The following is a 22,055-nucleotide window of genomic DNA, read 5'->3' as shown; positions in this document are numbered from 1 at the left end:
TGGAAATCACACCATCCCTAGCTGCTCCAGAAATTAACTCACCTCAGGTGGAAGATAAATTCATTCTCAGGCTAAGTATGCTTTTGTTATATCAAGATTATGTAGCCTCAATCATCATAACAATAACAGTAATGACTCATATTTATATAGTACTTCCCGGATTACAGAACTTTCTCCCATGTAGTTATATTTCATCCTCAGGACAACTCTGAAATTGAACAAGGCAAAGAGTGTCAGTCCTATTTTGTAGATGAGAAAGATAAGCCCCAGAGCAGTTTAGATACCCAGCTTACACGTCACCCAGACAATGAGTGCAAAGCTGTGATGAACCCAGGTCCCCTGACCCTAGCATTAGAACCACTGCTGGCATACCAGTTGGCCTTGAAAGAAAAACTTCTCGGGAGTACTCACGAGTCCAAAGGATCTGTAAAATTAACGATCTTAATTTGGCTCGTAACTTCTTCAACAAATATTAACCAAGTACTTCCTTTGTTCCACCATTGTTCTAAACACTGGGCATACAGTACAGGCTAACACAGATCAGTACAAGAGTACTCTCTCATGGAGTCCATATTCTTAGAGGAGAGATGCCCATAAATACTCCCTAAAATATGTCAGAGGGTGATCATGACAGGGGGAAGGGATAGAGATTGACAGGGAAGAGAGCAGATGAGCTCTGTTAGAGATGCCCAGTAATAATTTATTAACATGTTACCCACACCAATCCTTCCTCTAGCAAGTAGAGTAGACAGTGCTTCAAACTTTTGGGTGGAAATACTCCAAAATGTATTATTATTCATTTGAATAACAAAGACATTCAAGATTCCTGATCTAGGTGCTAGGGAATGGGGGCGATATCAACACTCAAGAAAACAGAGCCTAGTTGACATTTTCAGAAGACAGCACTAGGACGAATAGTATCAAGTTACAAGAGCACAGAGTTTGTTCACGATAGAAGAGCTGTCTAACAACTAAAGCCGTCCAGCCAGTGAAGCGGGCTGCAGACGAGCTCCCCGTCACGAAGAGTATCCAGGGAGTGACTGGACGACCTCTAAAGTCTCTTCCAACTGCAGATCTGATTATTTTCCATTCTGTGAAGGCTCTCTCCACCCTAAGTCACCATGCGTTCCAGTGGGCAATGGGGTGAGGACAAGCACAAAAATCTGGCCCCAGACCATGGTTCTCTTGCCAGCCCTCACAGAAAATGACCAGTCACCTGACCGTTGGCCCTAGATCCTTCCAGCAGCAGCAAAAGCTGACTTTTCTACAAGGAGCTTAGGGGTGCATCCTATTCCAGCCTCACCCTACAGGACTTACCAAAGGCTCTCGTCTAAACGAGGTGCTCTGCCCAGCAGGAATGAGCAGGATGTCTTCGCCAGTCACTCTATTCTGACAGTTAAGCCACCAATGATTTATAAAAAGAAGTACAAATTGTAGTTGATGGATGGTCACGGGGATGGGGAGCATGGCACAGGGAATGCAGTCAGCATTAATGGAATGGCTAGGTGGAGAGCCAGAGGAGAGAAGGAGCAATTAGGAGGATCATTTTATAAACTATTTAAATGTCTAACCAATGTACTATATACTTGAAACTAATAATAAAATTAAATTAAAAAAAATAAAAAATAAAAAATAAAAATAATAATAAAAAAAAAAAGAAGAGCAATTGTCCTGGACACAAGGCCACCTCTCTGGTGACTTCTGGATGTTCCTCAGTAATGTCCACACATCCGCAGGCCTCCCTGAGATCTCAGCCCGCTCATAGCATCTTAGATGGCAACCACCCTCCCTCCTTTGCCTTAGCCAGTTCCCAAATCCTCTGCTAACACTGGGAACAGACCTCCCGTGTGACTGCATGCTGGCAGTCATCATGGACAGACACTGGCAGCAACTACTATAACCCTCACTTATCCATCGCTTACTGAGGGCCAGGTAGTTTGCTTGAAAACGCTGTATGTAACAGGATGGACTATGACCTGTGAATATGTAGCTGGGACGTACTTGGAGAACTATACAGCTGGGCAGAGCCTGACTAGCAGTGACTGCTTTTGCTTGTGTAGTGGGTGGGGTAGGCCGGCCAAGGAATTTAAAGAGTTGAGAAAGGTGATAAGGAGCAGCTGGGCCAAGGAGGCTGGAGGGTGGGGCAGACCGAGCATTTTGTGGGAAGGGCATGGGGATGCGGGAGGTAGTTCCTGGAAGAGAGATGAACCTGCTGTCATGAGGAGAAGAACCAAGTTTCCTCTTCCTAAAGTTGAGAGAGACATTTTGAAAATTGTTGGTGATCGACACTGCTACCCCTGCTATCTCTTCATGAAGTGGTTAGTGAAATCGACGGCACTTAGACTTAGGGACCAGATTTGTGATTTTACAGGAGGTGCAATAAGGTACTGGGGCCCAAGGTGAGAGCGAGCCAGTCAGAGGAGGTGGTGTCACAATATATCCCTATTATTTCATTTAATCCTCACAACAGCCCAACGAGGTGGGTATTATACTTATTTTACAATGTGGGGGTAGGGGAGAAGGGAGGTTACTGAATAATTATCCTGTAAACATTCTTGCCAACTACAATACAAAAGAAGGGCAAGAATTTTATAATTCTATCTGTCCCCTCTGACCCTGCGCCTTTAAGTTAGCAAAGAGGTGAGCGTGGCTACTTTGCTCTGTTCACAATCACCACCTAGGACTTTTCTTGATTTGTCCCCAATCTTCTGTTTTCCTCCAGGGGCTCCTGGTTTCTGAGCTGAGCCCTTCCTTTTCCTCCTCTCTCTGTCCTCGGGACTTGCCCACAGGTCTCTTTGGTGGTCTGCAGAGTTCTCTGGCCCTTCTACATTTGGCCGCCTTGGGCGGGATCCCCAGAGCAGTGTAGGCCTCTCTGCACACAAACCGACAGCCCCTAACATAGTGCTGAGGTTCTCTTTACACTCAATAAATGAACAAGGCAGCATCTTACGGTCGTCAAAACCTCCAGAGTCAGAGCATATGCATCTACATTTCTGCCCACTGCACACTCGCTGTGTGGCTTAAAGTAAGTTACCTAACCTCTCTGATCGTTAGCTGAATTGGACAGATAATAGGATTGTCAGAGGATTAAATGAGACAAGGCAAAGAAAGTGCTTAAAAAAGTACCTGGCACAAAGTAAGGGCTCAATAAACATTAGCTTCTGTGTTAGTTTATAGCAATTATTTATTGGAGAGGATGCACAGAGTTGGTCACAAAACAGACCAGAAAAATTCCATGGTGTCAGGGATACATCAGGCCACTGCAGCTCCCCACTCCAAGTCAGGAAGAGTGTCCATAAGTGGTTTTAGTTCCCACAAAGGCCAATGGGCTCTGGGGCTAGTTTGAGCCTATAGACAGGGAAGAGGAGAGGAAGCTGAGAGGTCACACCTAAGTGACAAGTTGTGTCTTCATTTTTCTTCCTCATTCCTTTAATTTCTGAAGTTCAGACGTTATCCCAAAATTATTGTCCTACAATAAAATGATTCTTCATAAGCAACATCATTTCTTATTCCTTTTCCTTTTCCCAGCCTTTTCAAACACAAACAGAAAATTTAAAAACAACAAACAGAAATTTTTTTTATCATCACAATAGATGGAAATAAACCGATTTGCATATAAAATAAATATGCAGATATAAATGATTACGGGTTGTATTGAGTGGGGGATGGGAGCAAGTGAAGGGAATCAATGCCAGAAAAACAACATTAAAGCACCCTACTCCGGACACTGTCCTTAGCAGCTCCCCGTTATTCCTTCGCCATCCACTGTTAGAGCTACCGATATCCACAAATGAAACCTCGAAAAACCAGCCTTAACAAAGCAAGTACAGCTGGGAAGATTAAATTCCATGTGGAGAAGTCATTCAAGCCTGTTTTTATGAATATTCAGAGCCATATGATTTGCTGGGCAAACTGGGATAGTGAGTTTATGCATTTCCCCAAAGGGTTCAGCAGGGAGTTCTTTATCCACTACATTTAAATGCAAATGATCACAGAACTGCATGACAATACACTTTGAAAAGTTGATTTAAAACAGCACAAGGGAAGGATTAAGGGACCAATAGGAAGGATTTGATTTTAATTTTCTATAGAGGTGAAAGTCAGGCCAAACAGAAGCCCAGAATTCAAAAGAAGTCCAGAATTCAAATGCTACCGCAAGAGTCAACCGTGTCACCATACAGAATTCGGTTTTTTTCCTCCTCATGAAGAAATGGAAGAAAAAAAAATTTTGTTTATCAAAGACATTTACAGAGGCCAGGCAGGACTCCCGATTTGTACGAGCTTGCCTCACCAAACCGATGATCATACGAGCAAAAGCCCAGCAACTTGACACTTAGCCTGTACCATGTCAAGGGTGAATGCATATGCTTGGAAATACTAGAAACAGTTTCCAGACCTTACTCTGATTTGTGAGAAACACTGGTGCTCAGAGCCCCCAGGTTGAGAACCATTGATGTAGGAACATCTAACACAGACATTCATGGCTTTGAATGATGGGTCATGAAAGAATGGCCCATTGTGTCCAGTGGGTGTTCCACTGTGGAGGGTAGCCTCAGAGCCCTATGCGATGTGAGAAAGATGGGAAAGACCATAAATCCCTTGCTTTAAAGGCAATGCCAATGCCAAAGGGTCGCCCACTATTGACTGGGCTGGAGGCATTATTATATCTGCTCAAAGACAGAGAAGATATAATAATGGAAATTAGACGTCGTCCCCATACCAGCTCTGTCCGCAACTCAAACTGTCAAGCAAACAAACATGATGTGGGGAGAGGAGAAAGAACCAGTTTGTAACTGGAGGTCATATAGACAGAGAAGCAATTATGTACTAGCTGAAAGGATCTCACCTTGAAACAATAGGATGTCTGAGATTTGCTTCAAAAGAATATAGGGCAGGGTGGAGCAGTGGGTAGGGGTATCAAGACTGGCAATGAATTGATAATTATTGAATTGGGTAACTAGTACCCTGGGGTTCATTATATCATTCTGTTTACTTTTGCATATGTTTGGAAATTCCCATAAGAAAAAATGACTTTTTCGTTATTTGATTTTTTTAAAGATTCCACCTGCCCAATTTAAATGTGATACTGCTCACCTCTGTTGGGACAAATTCTCCATTACAGGGAACAGGAGCACGTTTGTCACTCTCGTGGGAGTCCTGGAAGGAGGGCAGTGCTAAGGCCATAACCATGAGGGGAGGAGCTAGTCTGATAAGATAAGAAAAAAGTTCAGAGTTCAGTCTCCAAACCAGGACTTTCAAACATGGACAAGAGTTATTCGGTGCTCACAACAGAACTTATTTAAAATGTAAATATCACTGTCTTCAGCTGTTCAAACGTCTCACAAGTGGAAGATAAATTATATCTGTTCCATGGCTCTCAAAGAAAAGAACGAGGGCCAACACATGCAAGTCTCAGGAAGGCCAACGTCAGCCCGATAGAAGGAACGATCTTGAAAGAAGAATAATTGTACCAAGTGTTATTTGGCTGCTTTAGGAAATAGTACATTTCCTAGCCCTGGAAAATCTCAAGCAGAGTTTAGACAAATGCTTGTGAAGATGTTTTAATGGGGATTTCAGGACTGGGTGAATATCTGCATAATTTGAAGGGAGTTCTTTATTTAGCAAGGGAAGGAGAAAGGAACTCTTTCAAATAGAGATTCTATTATTCCTGAACTTGAAAACTTACATTTGACAAACCAAGGTTTTTTGTTCATTTTGTTTGTTTGTAGCAGAGAAAATAATGTACAAAGCTTCCCTTTGCCAGTTGCCACGTACATAAAACCTTTTTCAAACTGTGAGTAAATAAAACTTAACTCCTCTGTCATCTTCAAACTACTTTGGCCTCACTGAGAAATCATTTCTAGATGTACCATGCATCTGACTGAAGAATTCAGTTGACAGTTTCAGGATTCACCTTCATCCATGACCCCTGATTTTTCACTCCTGTCAAGGTACCACTTGACTTGCAGGTTCCGCCTGTGGATACCTGGGAAGGACACACTCTGGGATAGAGTTCCACTCTAGGATGTACGAGCCTTCCTATCTTGAGGCAAGAATCATTTCAGTTTTGGAGTTTCTGAGTGTTTGCCATTTGTCCTATTTTCTGACTCTGTCATACTTGAATCTGTTTTCTAGTATTTCCTGGTTCTCAAATTTTTTTGTGTGATTTCTGATTACCTATTTAGCCTAAACTTTGAGATTCTGACTATTCCTAACAGTTCAATCTTTCATTCATTTGCTAAATATTTATAGTATCTCCCAGGGGCCTAGAGCACCATTGCTAGGCACTTTAGAAGATACTGAAAGCCATATGACCCTGGCAAGGGCCTACATACGATAGAGAATGTGAAACGTGGACAAAAATAGTTACAAACCCAAGCACGATGTGCTAAGTGCTGTAAGAGAGGTACAAATCAAGTGCTATCAAATTCAGGGGAGGTGAGATGCCGCAGAATAACGAGATGTGCCTGTAAGAGCAGCCTGGAAAAGCCTGATGCAATCGGCGTGCTCGTTTTTTTAAATCCTCAAATATAAGGTGTATAAAATATTAGATTTAAAAAGGACGTAGCTGTGAATCAGGAAAAGGATGTTCTAGAAAGTTTATCTAATGTCCAACAGTAGAGAAATATCCAACATTAGCCAGAGGGGCTAATCAACGTCCGGTGTAAACCAAACAGCAGAAATCACCCCCATTGTGAACAGGGCCATTTACTCAGTCAGCCAGAAAAATTACAATTATGAAATTGGAACTACATTTCCTGCTTAAATGAGTCTTTTTAGAGATTTTGTTTAGACCGAAAAACTGTTCATCAAAGAGTTCCTCTGGGTAATGGACTTCAAATGCACTTGATATTTTTAGAACTCTTTAGATTCACTCCCCATTCCCACCCCCAGAGGTAGGTGATATCAGGAGTAGGCAAATGCTTTCTGTAGGAAGCCAGATAGTAAAGATTTTAGGCTCTGCATTCCACATGGTGTCTCTCGCAGGGGCTCAACTCTGCTGTTGTAGCGTGAAAACAGCAAACGATACACGTGTAAATGAGCAGGGCTGTGTACCAATAAAACTTTATTTATGAATACTAAAATTTGAATTTCATAAAATTTTCATGTGTCACAAAATATTTCTTCTTTTACATTTTTCAACCATTTAAAAATGTAAAAGCCATTCTTAATTTGCAAGCCACATTTTGCCAGCAGGCTGTAGTTTGCTGATCCTTGAGTTAAATCAATCACTCTATTCACAGATAAGAAAACAAAGGCTAAAGCAGACTAAATACGTTTCCAAATCAATTTAGTTTATTAATCTCCATATATGGAGAGATAATAAAACAATAGGAAACACTGGGATATTAACCACTCTATCAAACATGATTTGCAATATAGGAAAATCATATGTCATCTATAAACTTTGATTCCCTAGGATATAACAAGTAAATAATTTTTAAATTGTGCTTAGCAAGATTAGGTCATGACAAATGAAACAATTATGGCATAAGTTTATCTGCATGATATTTTATTCTTTCTTAAATTTAATTTATAATGGGTAATAGTCTCTAAGTTTTAAAAAATGGCCTTATTTTAAAAATCTTGTAGTTCGTGTGATAAACCACACACTGCTAAATATTTATCAGCATATAAACATTTCAAAAGAAATGTGAGCTATTATTGATGTAGTTTAATCGCAGTGCTCCATGAAATGATCATTTCACCTCTCTCTAGGTACCTAGGTGAAGGGTTGAAAAATGTTGAAGAATGAAGTATTGGAAAAGCCAAGCCCCTACTAGAATGTCACTTATCTGAGGCTTTAAAATGGCATAATAATGATAAATTTCAAAGTCATAGAAACCCATAGCTTTATAAGAGCAGAAATATACTTGTCTGAGAACTCCTGAAAGGATTGGAGCTGAAAACAACTGTTAAAAAACAGAATCTCCATGGTCCTAACTCTTCAGACAATTAAGCCTGTGGAAAAGAGAGTAGGCACGTGATCCAAACTCTATGAAATCATGGAAGATCAAACTAGGGTGAATGGAGTTCACAAATCTGAGACTATGTGAACAACAGGGGTACATTTAGAACCTAGATGAGAACAACTTCCCATCAGAGAAGTGGCTGTTTGATTGTTCGATTGTGTTGTGCAGCAGTGTAACTTTTTCACTTATTTATTCCTTCAGTAGATATGGCTCGAACAATGTACAACGGTTCCATTTCAGAAATGTAAATCAGACATACATACATACGTACGTACATACATACGTACATACATACATCAATAAAAATAATTCGTGGAAACAAAAATGGAAAAGCCCTTCTATTTCACAGAGTGACACAGAAATAATTTTAAATTGTTGAGGTAAAATCACTGTGGCAGATTCCTAAAATAGGATTTGAGATGCAAGCTTCATTCGTATCTGAAATGTACTCATCTCTGCTCGTCACCCGTCAGTGGCTCACTGAAAGTGCTGGGAAAGTCTGAATCCTTTGGCACTGCCCCCCACCCCCAAATTGTTTTCTGGCTCTCTCATCTCCTGCCCACACTCCAGTCATCTAGCAAGCTCCTTGGAGTTCTTTTTAACGTGCCGTGCTGTTTAGTGCCTTTCCACACACCCTGCTCTCAGCCCAGAATGCCATTCCCCATCCTGTCCATTGTGTGACTTCTACTTCCAAGCTCATTCTCACTAATACCTGCCCTGATGGCCCTCCCACCATGTCTAGAGTGATAACTTCTCCCTCTATGCTCTCACTTTACTTCATTCTCACCTCCTCAATAGCACTTATGACTTGAACTGCTATGTTTAGCTTGTTTATCTCTTTTATAGAAGATGATCTCCCTGAGGCATGGGAAGGAGTGTCTTTAATTTTCACATCCCTGAGGCCTAACATAGTGTCTGAGGCACATTCGCAACTCAATAAATATTTGTTGAATGAATCGATGGCCACTGAGTCCACTCATGACTCCACCTCTCTTGCTGCAGAAAGAATATAGAGGTGAGAACGATATGTAATTCTAACATTTCATTCATTCATCCATTCAACAGACATTTATTGAGCACCAGTTCTATATGCCCGGCACTGTTCTGGGAGCCTGAGACGCATTAATGAGCAGAGTAAACAAAGACCCCCTGCCCTTGATGAGCTCACATTCTAGCTAGGAAGACAGACATTAAATAATAAACATGACAAATAAGGAAATAACATGCTTTGTTAAAAAGGTGATAAGAGGTAAGGGGGAAAGATATGAGTAGCGCAGGATAAGAGGGACTAGAGTGTGTGAGCCCCTTTTTTAAATTATGTGATCGGAGAGTAGGGACGATGAGAAGGTTACACTTGGGCAAAGACTTTGAGAAGGAGAGCGAATTGGACGTGGGGAGACTTGGGGAAATGGCAGTCCAGACAGAAGGAACAGTCAGTACAAAGATCCTAAAGCCAAAGCAAGGATGTAGGTAAGACTGGCTAAAAATGAGGTAGAAAGAGGTGTGATTGGATAGGAGGGTAATAGGGAAAGGTGTAAGATCATGGAGGCCTCGTAGGCCATGATAATGACTTTGACTCTGAATAAGAAAGAGAACCAATGGAGGATTTTGAGCACAGGAGCAAAATGATGTGACTTAGGTCTGGCTTTCATTTTAAAAGTATCGCTTTGGCTATTTTGTGGAAGATTGAGTGTTAGAGCCAAGGGTAGAAGCAGGAAAATCAGTTAAGAAGCTATCGCAATAATTTGGATGAAAGATACCAGTAGCCAATATCAGGGTTGTAGATGGGAAAAAGTGGTGGGTTTTAGTTATATTTTGAAGATAGAGAGATCTAAAAATATTTGCTGACATAGATGAGATGTGCAAAGAAAAAAGGATCAAGCATTAGTTCAAGGTTTTGATCTAAGAAACTGGAACAAGAGAAACAGTAAGTGTTTCGTCTTTTCTAGGAGCTATACTTCACATCCTCCTACTGTCTGGCAAGTGTTAACTGAAGTCAAGATGTAGAAGCATGGCTATCCATGTGGAGGCAATACGATGCAGGAGAAAGAGTAAGAAAAGAGTGCTATTTAGCTGCCACCTCTTCCGAGGGTTAGCCTCTGAGTCTCGCTCCTTTTCTACCTCGTCCTCTATTTTAAGTCCTTGTATCACCCAAATTTTGTGTGTCGAGTATTGTTTTTTATTTTTTTAAAAAACTGATGTTGAAAAACTATTAAATGCATTCCTTTGTGTCCTTAGGATCTTTTTGAGCAATTCAGGGTGATTTGAAAACTCTTTAAAAATGAATAAGAACTCTACTAGAAAGTGTATATTTCAAAGTCTCATTAAATATTGATTAAGCAACCACTACATACAGAACATGTATTGGTGGTTTAGAGAACAATGAAATTATAAAATTTAGACTTGAATTTTTTTAAAAGAAACACTTTCAAGACTGGGTTTTCATTCTCTTTCACAGTCATGCATAGACTACTTTCTCAACTACGGCCTAACGGAAGAGAGATTATCCATCTACTTTTGATAAAATCTAAATTCCTTAACATGACTTACGAGCCTTCATAATTCATCAGATTTCCATCTGCCTTTCAAGTTTTGTCTCCCATCCCCCTGCTCCCTGAACCATCTTGAACTTTCTTTAGCTCTAATATGTCTTGGCTCTCTGCCTCACCACCCCCAGCCTTGTGCGTGGTTGATTCCTCTACCTGGGACAAGCTTTTATACATTAACTTATTTTTTATTTATTTAGCAACTATCATGGAGCAAAGATAGGCATTTCTTTTTAAAAATGGAGCAAAGATAGGCATTTCTATTTAAAAATGCCTATTTTTAAATAGGCATTTCAAGCGTATTAAATAGTTTCTCGATTTCTGACAGTTCTCTATATCAGTAGCAACTCGAATTCGGTTTTCTTACGATTTCTCGCTGCAGCAATAGGGGCTACATTTCCACGTTTGCAACAAGTAGAGAGAGCCCCCTTCATTACCCTTCAAGAGAAATGGAATTGGATCATGTCTCTTTTCTAAAGACCCAATTGTTCAAAGCAAAATATTTTGAAATAGAGAAACTGGAAAATTCAGTTATTTTGCAATTATGAAAAAACAGGATACATTTCTGCTGTGATCAAGTCTCTCAATTCCTTTATTTTTTTCATGGCAAAACTAATCTGATCAGTCCTTTCTTACTTTCTGTTTAATTTGCTATCTGATTTTCCAGTGGCAGATTTATTGACAAATATAGCAATATAAATACAAAGAAAGTTACACTGAAATATGATCTCTACATGCTTAATAACTAAGAATTTATATATTTTTTAAAAAAAAACTAGTGTCACATTACCTTCATATGCAATGAGGCAGACGCACAAAATAAAACATCATTAGTTTATAGGTTTACTTTGCCAAAACCTTTTATTCATCCCTGATAACATTTTAGTTACAGTTAAGTATATAGGTGTCAAATATCGCTACACAATTTTTTTTCTATGTTTTTATAGCCACGAGTAGGAGTAATATCAACTCCCCTTTCAGAATAAAGGGAAAAAACTCATTTTAAATATTTTACAAATATTGAGAACTGTACAAATACTACTGTACAGAGATAGTGAGTTTTTAGTTCTGAATACCACTTCTCTTTTTTGTTAATAGTCTTTCTCTTTTTTTCTTTGGTAAGCAACTGAATTTCAAAATACAGAAACTCTATTAAAAGTGTCTAACTTCAAGTTCTGTTTCAGTGTTTTAAATTTTTTTATTTCTAATTTCAGGCATCTTTTAATAAGTTTGTAATTTTATTGCATTAATTACTTCTGTATTGTTGGGGAGGAAAATTTTTAATAAAAGGAGAGAACAGTTCATAGATAACCGATTTCATTAGAGATGAGAAAGAGCTCTTAAGGAAATGCTTATTTAGGAATCTCATTTAGTTGATTATCAATTTACTTCTAATCTGTTAGTATATGTTTGAAGGAAATAGAGTTCATGGAATTATTCAGTCAGAAGATTAGCGGACACTTGTTCCTGCCATTGGTACAGTACAAAGGCCTCTGCAAGTGGAATCAGGAAGGTGGGCTTCAAGTCTCAGGTCTGCTACCCGCTCTCCATGTCACTGAAGCCACCTAAGAAAGTCCCTCAGCCTCTGAACATTAGTTTCTTATTTGTAAAATTGGAGATAATGATGTTTTTCTTGTCAGCTTGTAATCAGGAATGTGATGTAGCTTATATGAAATGGCTTTGTAAACCAGTAACTACAAAAATAAATTACAATGTTTACCATGAGCTCAGAGATTGCCATAAGAGATTCTACAAAAAATATTTTACTATGTATCTTGTGTTCTTTTTCCCTTTTCACCTGTATATGTGCCAAATCCTTCATTGGGTTATAAGATCCTTAAAGCCACAGCGAGCATACTATATCCTCTCATGTTATTCTCTGGATTACACATCACTGGACACTCAAAGGCTTTATTGACAGATATTCTCTCTTCCTCCTCAGTTCCAATAACAAGGATATAGTCCCTCCTGTCAAAACTCTCCTGTCACCTATTCTATGCCTAAACCTCTCTACTGGAATCCATGCCTATTTCCACATATTTTATCCTTGAGACTCATAGAGAATTGGCAGGTCGGCATTGACTAAACAAAAGCCTTTATGATTGTTACCAAACTCTAGCTGCAAGATAGAATCCTTGGTTCTCAGTCTAAATCTTGCAATCCAAAACAAACAGAATTAATTTGCATCCTTAGCCCAGGAAGAAAGGAGTAGTGCCTGCTGGCTCACTAAAGATTCCTAGAGCCAAAGAGTTCCAGATAAAGTCCATTCTTGCCTGGGCAACTGAGAGGAATTCAGTATATTAACATAAAATGGCTAGAGGAATATGGACAGAGAAGAACAGAAGGTCACAGCTGGAGACACCAGCATCGAAATAAAGTGAAAGTAGAGTGTTCCCAAGGCACCGATATTTCCTTAGAAGACTGATGAGAGGCTCTGGTCTACCCTTGATGCTTAACAAAAAGTCTTTAATTTAATAGGTAAATTGGCATTAGTTCCTAACAAAACACCTTTAAAAGCTGAAGGGATGGTGACGAAGGGATAACTACCTCCCAGTCTCCCTCCTTAGATCCTATAAATGTGCCTACCTGATCTGCCCTCTGCTCAAAGTAATTCTATATTCTCTTCATGAGATTTTTAATAAGTGGGCCCAGTTTAACGCACCTTTTTAGGTTTAAAAGAGGGATATTTTTAGTGTGTGAGATGCCTCTCCCAGTCTTTGCTGATACGATGTGGCTTTCATTAAAGAGCCGTAGGAGAGCTCAGCAATGCTCAGGCTCCGGGTAAACACGTGTGCCCGCAGCCGGCTCCGGCACACCCTGCGTTTCAGCACCGCCGCCTCTGGATAGCGCCGTGCTGGCCGGCCCGGTCAGGGCCTCCCATCTTCACTCGTCCATCCCCAGCCCACTCATTCTCCTCTTCTCCTCTTTTTCCTTCGGTGCCAGAGAAAAAGCACCCCCAACTTCTAACCTCTCCTCGATCCTGCTTCTAAAGTGACCTCCGCGGTCTCCCACAGGGTCTAAATACGCACGCCGCCGCGCCTTTGGGTCCTACCAGAGCGGCAGCGAAGCCGCGTTGTTTACCCACCCGTGGCCCGAGGTCTCCAACTGGCATCGATCACCTTCCTTTTGCCCCTGTTAATTCCAAACTAGCATCCAGGAGCCCCCGCTCGCTTCCTCTCTCTCCAAGCCCCAGAACCTCCAAGAAACAAACGGCGCGATGATGCTCTTCCCCCCACCCCGCCCCCGCCAACCTGCGCGCGCGCGGACACACACACCCCACAAGCACACGCACATTCATACACACACTCGGCACGCCGCAACCCTCCCGGGTGCCATCGCCACCCTGGGCAGAGCCTCAGTCAACTTGGGTCGCGATCCATCAACACCGGCGGCGAGAAGGGCCGCCCGCAGAGGCCACCCCGCCCCCTCCCCTTCCTGGGCAGCAGGTCCTGGCAGCCGAGCCCCAGTTGGCCAGCCTCCCCGCCCCATTCATTCAGACATCCACCTCCTGCGGGCAAAACACCGTCCACCACCCTCAAACATTGCGTCCCTATTTACGTCTAACCATCATGAAACCTTTATTATCCCTGTTACTGGTGTGTGTGTGTGTGTGTGTGTGTGTGTGTGTGTGTGTGTGTGTGTCTCCGATACGCCACATCATTTAACTCTTCGAGCTTTTCGCCTCTAAACAAACAGCACGTTATCTCCAACCTTCTCCTCCCTTCTCCGCACCCCAACCTCTTCCCATCCCACGATCCTCATCAGCCAATGTGAAACCACCGCACCCAGCCACCCAGTTCTCGAACCTCGACAGCTACCCATTTCCAAACCAACGCACTCACCTCCCTCCTCCCCACCTCTTGCTCCCCCGAGAGCCGGGTCTGGCCTGAGCGAGTGACGCTTCGAAAGCGCAGTCTGCGTCCCCTCCCAGGAGCCCGGAAGAGAGGGGATGACCTCCCACCAGCGGGCTCAGCCAGAACACCCCTCCGAGGGGCCACACGCCTTCCCATTCAGCCGCCCTGGAAAACACAGGTGCGGGGGAACGGAGAGAGGCGGAAGCAGCCTACCGCGGTGCGCGGGAGGACTCACCGAACATCTGAATGTGCCCTTTGGTGATGGGATTGAAGCTGCCGCAGGCAAGCAAGATAACATGGGTCTTGGTGGTCTCGGTCATGGTGCGGATGGGTCCCTCGCGCTGATCCAGGGGTCGCCTCCTTTTTGTGTCTCGATGTGTCTGCAGAAGGAGAAAGGAAGGCGAGGCTCCGGCGTTGGATGCTGTGGACTCCAAGGAGCCGCTCCAGACGCAAACCGCGTCATTCCCCGCCTCCCCTTAACGCTTGCAGCTCCGGCGGGATCCGAGGCTGCGATTGTATTGCTCTGCTCCGTTCTTCTTTCTTTCTAGCTTCTTTTGCGTCTCCGATCCCGGTCCCCCACCCTTCCTTTCTCTCGCCCCCACCCCACCTCACTCCATCTCGCTCTCTTTCTTAGTGTTTGTCTACGAGACAGAACGTGGAACTCAAGTACAGAATCGAGAATACTTACAGAATGGTGCTCCTTCTAAGATTTCCAGCTCCAAAAGTGTTTGATTTTTAAAAATGTTTCCTTCCTCAAAATTTTAAGTGAGAAATGACAATTGTTCATTTCAGGAATATTCATTTCTGTCTTTCTTTTCCTCCCCTTATCTAATGAGGTTGAACTCTTGAACTGAGTCCAGATCTTGGCCTAGTGGTTGCCAAGAAATAGGGGTAACCTCAATCCTTCTCCCTGGTATATTGGTCTTTTGTGTGTGTGGGTTGAAGCAAGAATTGAGAGAACATGGATGGGGCATTTACTAAAACCATATTAGAAAATGATTGTGATCTTACATAAGCTTTCAAAGATGAGGCAAGGATTTGGCCATTCAGGTGTTTCTTGAGTGCTCACCGCGTGTTAGACTCTGTTATAAACTGGCTGATAAAGCAAAGTCTTTATTGAGTTTTCATTCATTCTACTGGAGATAGACAAGAAACAAAGGAGAAGAAAAAATTAGATAGCAGTTGTGCAAAGCACAATAAGTGAATGCAACTCTGACATAATGAAGGATGAATGGAGGAAAGGGAACCACTTTAAATCGAGTAGTTAGAGGAGGTCTCTCTGGGAAGATAAAATTTAAACTGAGACCTAAATGAAAAGGAGATACTAGCACAAATATTTTGGGACAGGGAAGGGTTTATCGTGCTCATAGAAATGAAAGGAGGCCAGCGTGACTAGACTACATGAATGAAAGAGAGAACCGTAAGAGAGAATATCCGACTTGTGATCAGGACCTAATCGGTAGGGCTCATAGGCTAGGGTAGGGTTTGGATGTTTTCTAAGTAAAATAATTTAGAGGAGTTTACGCTTTTATAAGACCATTCTGGCTGCTAGGTGGAAAGCAGGAAGGCAAACAGGGAAAGCATTTAGGAAATTCTGCTGTAGCCTCAGCAAGTGGAGTGGTCCTCAGACTAGGATTCATAGAGGTGAAGTTGATAAGAAGCAAATGGTCTCAGGATAAGTTTTGTAAAAAATTTGTAGTCTTTGCAGATAGATTGGATTTGGAGGATGAGGGAAAGAGAAATCTAGGAAAATGTTTAGAAATTTGGTTTAAGCAAATGAGTGGACTGAGACTAAGATGGGAAAAGAAAGTTTGAGGGGTGACTAAGAGTTCTATTCTGATACGTGAGAGAGACCTAATAATTCTTCTCTTTTTAATGGCCTTTTTTAAAAATTGAGTTTTAATTGACATATAACATTGTATTAGTCTTAGGTGTACATAATAATCTGAACGTAGAAATCTACAAGTACAGATATTTACTTTTCCTGAGCTTCAAAATTTGGGGGTAAATTGCTACCCTATATTAGTAGGTTCGTCATTGCTTCTTATCCATAGGTGTGCAGTAACTATTTGTTAAATTAGGCTGAGTAGCAAATCAACCCTAATATGCATACGATTTCTAATTTAAATACAAGAGTCCTAAGAATTGATGTATATTGATAATGGGGTTTGTATCTTCTCTGACATGGGATGCAAATTAGTGGGGTAGAAAGGGTAAAATGCTGAAGGGAGGCTGACTTTGGTATGAAACTCTGATACTGGCTGGACAATTGACATAATTATAGTTAACCAATAAATATTTATTGAGGTCTGCTATGTGCCAGGCCCTTGAGTTAGAGGCTGTGCACAAAACAAAGCTCCTGGTTGAAATCAGAAGGGGAAAAACAGACCATAAACCTAATGGTAATAGATACCATAATGAAAGGGAAACCCTCCTTTATTTGAAGTGATCAGGGATGGCCCCTCTGATAGGAATGTATCTGAGCATGGGCCTGAAGGAAGTGAAGGTATGTGTCACTTGCTAATTGTATGGCTTTGGGGAAGTCATTTACTGCTAAGAATTTATTTTGTCAACTGGAAATTCTATATTATGTGCTCTGTGTGCTGTAAGAGGTACTATATGGATTAAATAAGACCATTTGTGAGTAAATGACTTTTTTTAAAGCACATTATCAGCTTTAGGTCAAACTCCACAGTTGTTACATACAAGACACACATTTTTTTTTAAGTATTTATATTTCTCTACTGATAGCTTTGTTGAGAATGTTTCTGGAAGTTCCAAACTTAGAGGGTAATGGCTTTGGGAATATGCTAATAGTGTTTATATCAACCAATGAAAACAAATAGTCAAAAACATACTAACAGCAAATTTATTTTCATTTAAGATTCCAAGGCTGACTCATAAGGTATAGAAATAGAAATATCAACTCTTACATAATACATGTACCTTAATATATATAGTGAGCTATTCTCAGGGGTGCTTATTTTAACTTAGGTAATATAATTTGGTCCAATATTTCAACTTTCCAACAGCTGGGTAATTGCTTTAGGCTGAAAAAGACCCAGAGCCATTCTCCCACTTGCAATCTGCTACAGCCAATTCAGTTTCCAAATGGCTCGAATCAGAGTCTGACCCAGAACTTCCCCTATTGTAAATATCTGTTCTGATGGGCAGGCTTAAGTGTCTGTTGGGTCTGATTTGAAATGTGCATATGTAAAGTCTAGCAGTGTGGGTATGTATGCTCACTTATCTCCCTATTTACCTAGTCCTGATTAATTATCTATTTGCATCACAAATCAGGGTAAAACCATTGCATGTTTACTTAACTGGGTTCCAAAAAATATTAGGGATCATATTTTACAGAAAGAGCAAAAAGGTACACACATAGATGTGGCTTCCTTTGTTCCTGGAATTAAGTCAGATATTGTATATTTTATGTTATCCTGGTAAAAAATGTTATTCTGAGAAAATCAGGACTCTTTGGGACTCACTACAGTTTCCCACATTTGCATAGTTCTCTCTCCTTTGCTTTCTCCACTTCTCTTCAGGATAAACATCTTCAGGGATACAGCTAAAATGATTAGCATTACTCTCCCATCTTCCCCCCAAGCAAATATTTTTACATCCGTGAAGACTGTCCCTAGATCAAGATCCTCCTTCCCTCAGCCCTAAATACCCCAAATCTCACGTAGATTTATAATTTCTCTAATTATACAAATCATATTTCACAAATGAAAGGTGTTTCCAAAATGTAAAACCTGGTTATCAATTATAAACATGGCAATACTGCTGGCACCACGGTGAAAGGAAAAAAGGACGCAGGTCTTTATAACCAAGAAGCACTGTATACCATCGAAAATTAATTTCTGCAGCTCACTCAGATATGTGCTGGTTTATTCATTACAGTTTCTTTCAGATACAGGGGGGAGGTGTGTGTGCAAATCATTATTTTCTTGAGACTGAAGAGCTCACTACTTATAAAGTTCTCTCAAGAGCAGAAAGAGATAGGAAAATCAGTTCTAACAGACTTCGAAGTATAATTGATAAGAAGTAAAATTATTCCCTGAATTGACATCTGAAAATATCTCTGCCTCTCTCTTTTAAGTCACCCAAATGGAAAACATATTTGGCTCAAGGGAGTGTTAAAAAATAGGGAACTTAAAATACAAATTTTTTTTCATTACGTCAATATCTCACAATTTCGTTAAGTCAGATCTAACCTAGAATTGTTTTAATCTTATGACTCCCAAAATTTATGAGATGTAGAAAATAACAGTCGTGCAGCTGAGCTACTCTAAATACTTGTCAGTAATAACTAATTTCAGAGGAAATAAAAGCATAAGAAAAATTTGCACCATTTGGACCCACAAGCTTTACTCTTCAAAACCCATATTCATTCTGTTGCTGGAATTGAGGTTGCTCAAGGTTGCTAGCTATATAGTTTTAAACTTTTTAAGTTGCTTATATTACTCAGGACTATTTCAGAAATCCATAGCAGGCATTTAAACTAGCTTAAGCCAAATAGAGAACTATTGATTTATGTGTTTGGGAAATAGTTTGGGGTTCTTTTATGACATGGTCAGCCAAGTGAGGCTACAAGAGGAGGCCCAGCAGAGGCTCAGGAAAGCAAAGTTCATTATCCTTATAGGCCATGTGAGGCTAACAGGAGCCGGGAGGCATGCCACTTCATGCAGGGCCACGTGAAAGAGCTCTACGGTGGTCAGGAGGCAGAAGACAGGAGTGGAGGGAGGGCTTAGGCCATGGGTTTATCTGAGTTTCCACAGGAAAGGCAAGACACGGCAGGGTAAACAGTTTATGACTGGCTAATGTGAATAATTTTGGAGGGCTTTGGGCTATAGGAGTGGTTCCCAGTTGCCTGGTACCTGGCCCTAGGATGATTAGGGCAGAGGAACATTGCCTCCTGGAGTTCATGGGCCAGACAGAGGTCTGGCTCTGCATTAGTTTGCATATGTAAGACTTGCTACTCTTCTTTCCCTCTCCTCTCGGCCTCTTTTTTAGACCATGGCTGCGTTCTTTCTGTAAGGAGTAAAGTCACTCCCCTGAGCAGGTTATCTCCAGCTGGAAGTAAGCATCTATTCCAAAATCCTTCTATGCATATTCCTGAACACTAAGGCCTAGAAAGGTAGAAATCACATTTATCGGATTCCCTTGCAGCTAGATTGCCAGATACTAATTAAATTTTACCAGGGGGATGCCCTTGTGTGAGATTTGGAAGGCCGAAATGAGTTTAAAGCCATCTTGCCTTTGTTCTTGCTGCTAAGCAACACTCCTGATATGTGTTTGAAGTCAAAACTCACCTTCCAGTAGTCCCCAAATTCTAGACACCAAAGTCATGGCTGTTGAGAGACTGTTTGGCAGCTGACCTCTGGACTATGGCTGCCCTGGTGTACCCTGGAAAACTAGAGCCTACTGGTGGCCCCTGACTTCAGTTGCTTTAGCTCTTCCAATGAATTTTGTGAGCATTTACTTCCTTGTTTTTAATCTCTTTCTGCTTGAAATACCTAGAGTTGTTTCTGTTTCCTGAACTGAAACCTAACTGACACACCCCCTTAAATGCTGTATCTAACTGTACCTACTTTTTGTTAGGCAAGAGCAAATTATATGTAAATGCACTTATTTTGAAAATGTAAATATGCAATGAATAAGAAACTGATTGACAGGAATTAGAATAATTATAGAAAGAATTATAGGTTGCGCGTGTTTCAGGAGTAGGGGAAGGGAGATGGTGGGAAGGATGAATCAAGCAGAATGATAGCTGATGACTAGGAAAAGAGAGAGAGAAAGATGAGCAGAGAACCCTAGGGTTCTACAAAGGAATAGCAGAGCAGAATTGGAATTAATAGTAAGTTGTTATTATTATTAAGAACTTGATCTGACAATTATTTACATGAGTAGAGCCATGGAGAGCCCACAGTGCTCTATTTGATCTTTCCAATAATGTTTCTGTGAGCTAAGTATTTGCAGGCCCTGCTATGGATTTTTCATATGAGGTAAGAAAGCAAGGCTCAGGGAGTTTAAGTGACTTCCTCAAGGCTGCAGCTAGTAACTGGCTGGCTCAGAACCCTGATTCCAAATTCCAGTGTCCTATTCCATGCTGCTGGCTACAGAAATGGCTTTGGCTTAAGAATGAGGGATAACTGAGGAATTCATATTGTCAAGGACGACAGGCATGCTATTTTAAATCTGAACACAAAGCCCATATGGCCCAGTCATGAAGATCCTTGCTTTCCCCAGAGGAGGAGGTGTCTTTTTTTGTTCTTTCTAAGCCACTCGACCCTGAGAGGTAGAATCTGGGTGGCCTGGCAGTGCAGCTGAGGAGCAAAGTGGATTCAGTCTCTATACTGGGTACATAAAATTTGGCATTTTGTAAATAATCTTGGCTTGATGCTTTCGTATTGTAGTAAAGTCTGGTCGAGTTCTCATTATTTATCATAGAGAAAGACTATGGTGTGAGAGACTAAGTTTTGGTTCTAAGGTTATGTTGAAGACAGGACACTCTTTGAGGGTTCTGGTTGTGACTTATGGTGAATGGGACACCTCCCCTGCAGAGGTCCCTGGTGTTTGTGTCCACCTTCCGCACAGCCCCCTCTGGGCTCTCACACTTCCTATCATCTCAGGCAATCCTACTGTAAGGTGCAGATAGGCAAGGGCTTTTGCTTGGAGGACAGGAAGAGCCATCTCCACCAGGGCCATGGGATATACAAATAGCTGCTCAGCAGTGGCCTGGGAGAGGGAAGGATGGATAAAAAGTCATCTGGGGGAACTAAAAGGAGTTGGCTCTGCTCTTTATTCCCTCTGCCTGGAGGACACTTCAGTGTCTGGTTAAAGGAAGACAGGCCTCTGTCCCTTGGGTGACTGGGACCTGACTCGGGAATTGTGAGGAAGAGGAAACACTTTCTTAGAGAGACTGTAGAGCTTCCCCCACTTTTGCCAGGTCTGGTGGCATTAATGTATAATAGAGGGTTCATTCCCTCATATCAGTGGCACTGAAAAGGTACTTTGAAGTAATCGAACTTTGTATTATTAGACATTATGGGTCTTTTGCTCCCCCAGCCTCTCTGGAAAAATGTAGGAGCCATAATATGTATTAACATTAAATGTGCTACATAAAAGGAGGCAATTTCACAATGTGATGGATAAGTAATTTCTTTAGTGACTGATTGTGACATGTTCTCTTTGAAGCCAGTGTAGCTATGTGATCCAGTTCTGGCCAATGATACATGAGGGTAAGTTGGATGGGGTGGGAGGAGGGATTTACTTCTGAGAATGATTTTTATTGTAATAAAAACAGAGGTGGGCGTTTAAGACAATTGTATGAAGATGTGATCTTGGACCTGCAGCAGCAATTTTGTTACCATGACATGACCATCTGAGGATGAAAAGTCAATACTCAAGGAGGTCAGAGTGGAAGAATTAAAAGAAGGAAAAAAACGGTCTTTAATGGTATCATCAAGCCACTTCCCAACCCTAGAACCATCTATCTCCAGATAAATGTGTTAACTGTGTAAGCCATTCTTTTCACATGTTCTGTGACTTGCAGCTATATGTAACTTGGCTAATATAACAGACCTGGCAAAGGAAAGGATTCTTAAACAAGGGCTACCAATACCCCATTTGACAGCTCTGCGTAAATTAGAAAAGATGGATTTCAGGTCCCACTT

At 41.3% G+C, this 22,055-nt stretch overlaps 1 protein-coding gene across 7 annotated transcripts in view; it reads right to left on the bottom strand.

The window, feature by feature from the left end:
- The window catches only part of NMNAT2 (nicotinamide nucleotide adenylyltransferase 2), a 137,975-nt gene that overhangs the window by 94,581 nt on the left and 21,339 nt on the right, over positions 1 to 22,055 (bottom strand). For all 7 annotated transcript variants that reach the window (XM_039881278.1, XM_039881280.1, XM_039881282.1 and 4 more), the window contains one exon: positions 14,609 to 14,753. In XM_039881278.1, coding sequence (XP_039737212.1) covers positions 14,609 to 14,753 — 145 coding nt within the window. The remainder of the gene's footprint in view (positions 1 to 14,608; positions 14,754 to 22,055) is intronic.

Source organism: Pteropus medius, unplaced genomic scaffold (assembly GCF_902729225.1).
Source record: "Pteropus medius unplaced genomic scaffold, Ma_sr-lr_union100, whole genome shotgun sequence".
In the NCBI taxonomy this organism is placed as follows: Eukaryota; Metazoa; Chordata; class Mammalia; order Chiroptera; family Pteropodidae; genus Pteropus; species Pteropus medius.
This window is presented reverse-complemented; position numbering and strand designations above follow the sequence as displayed.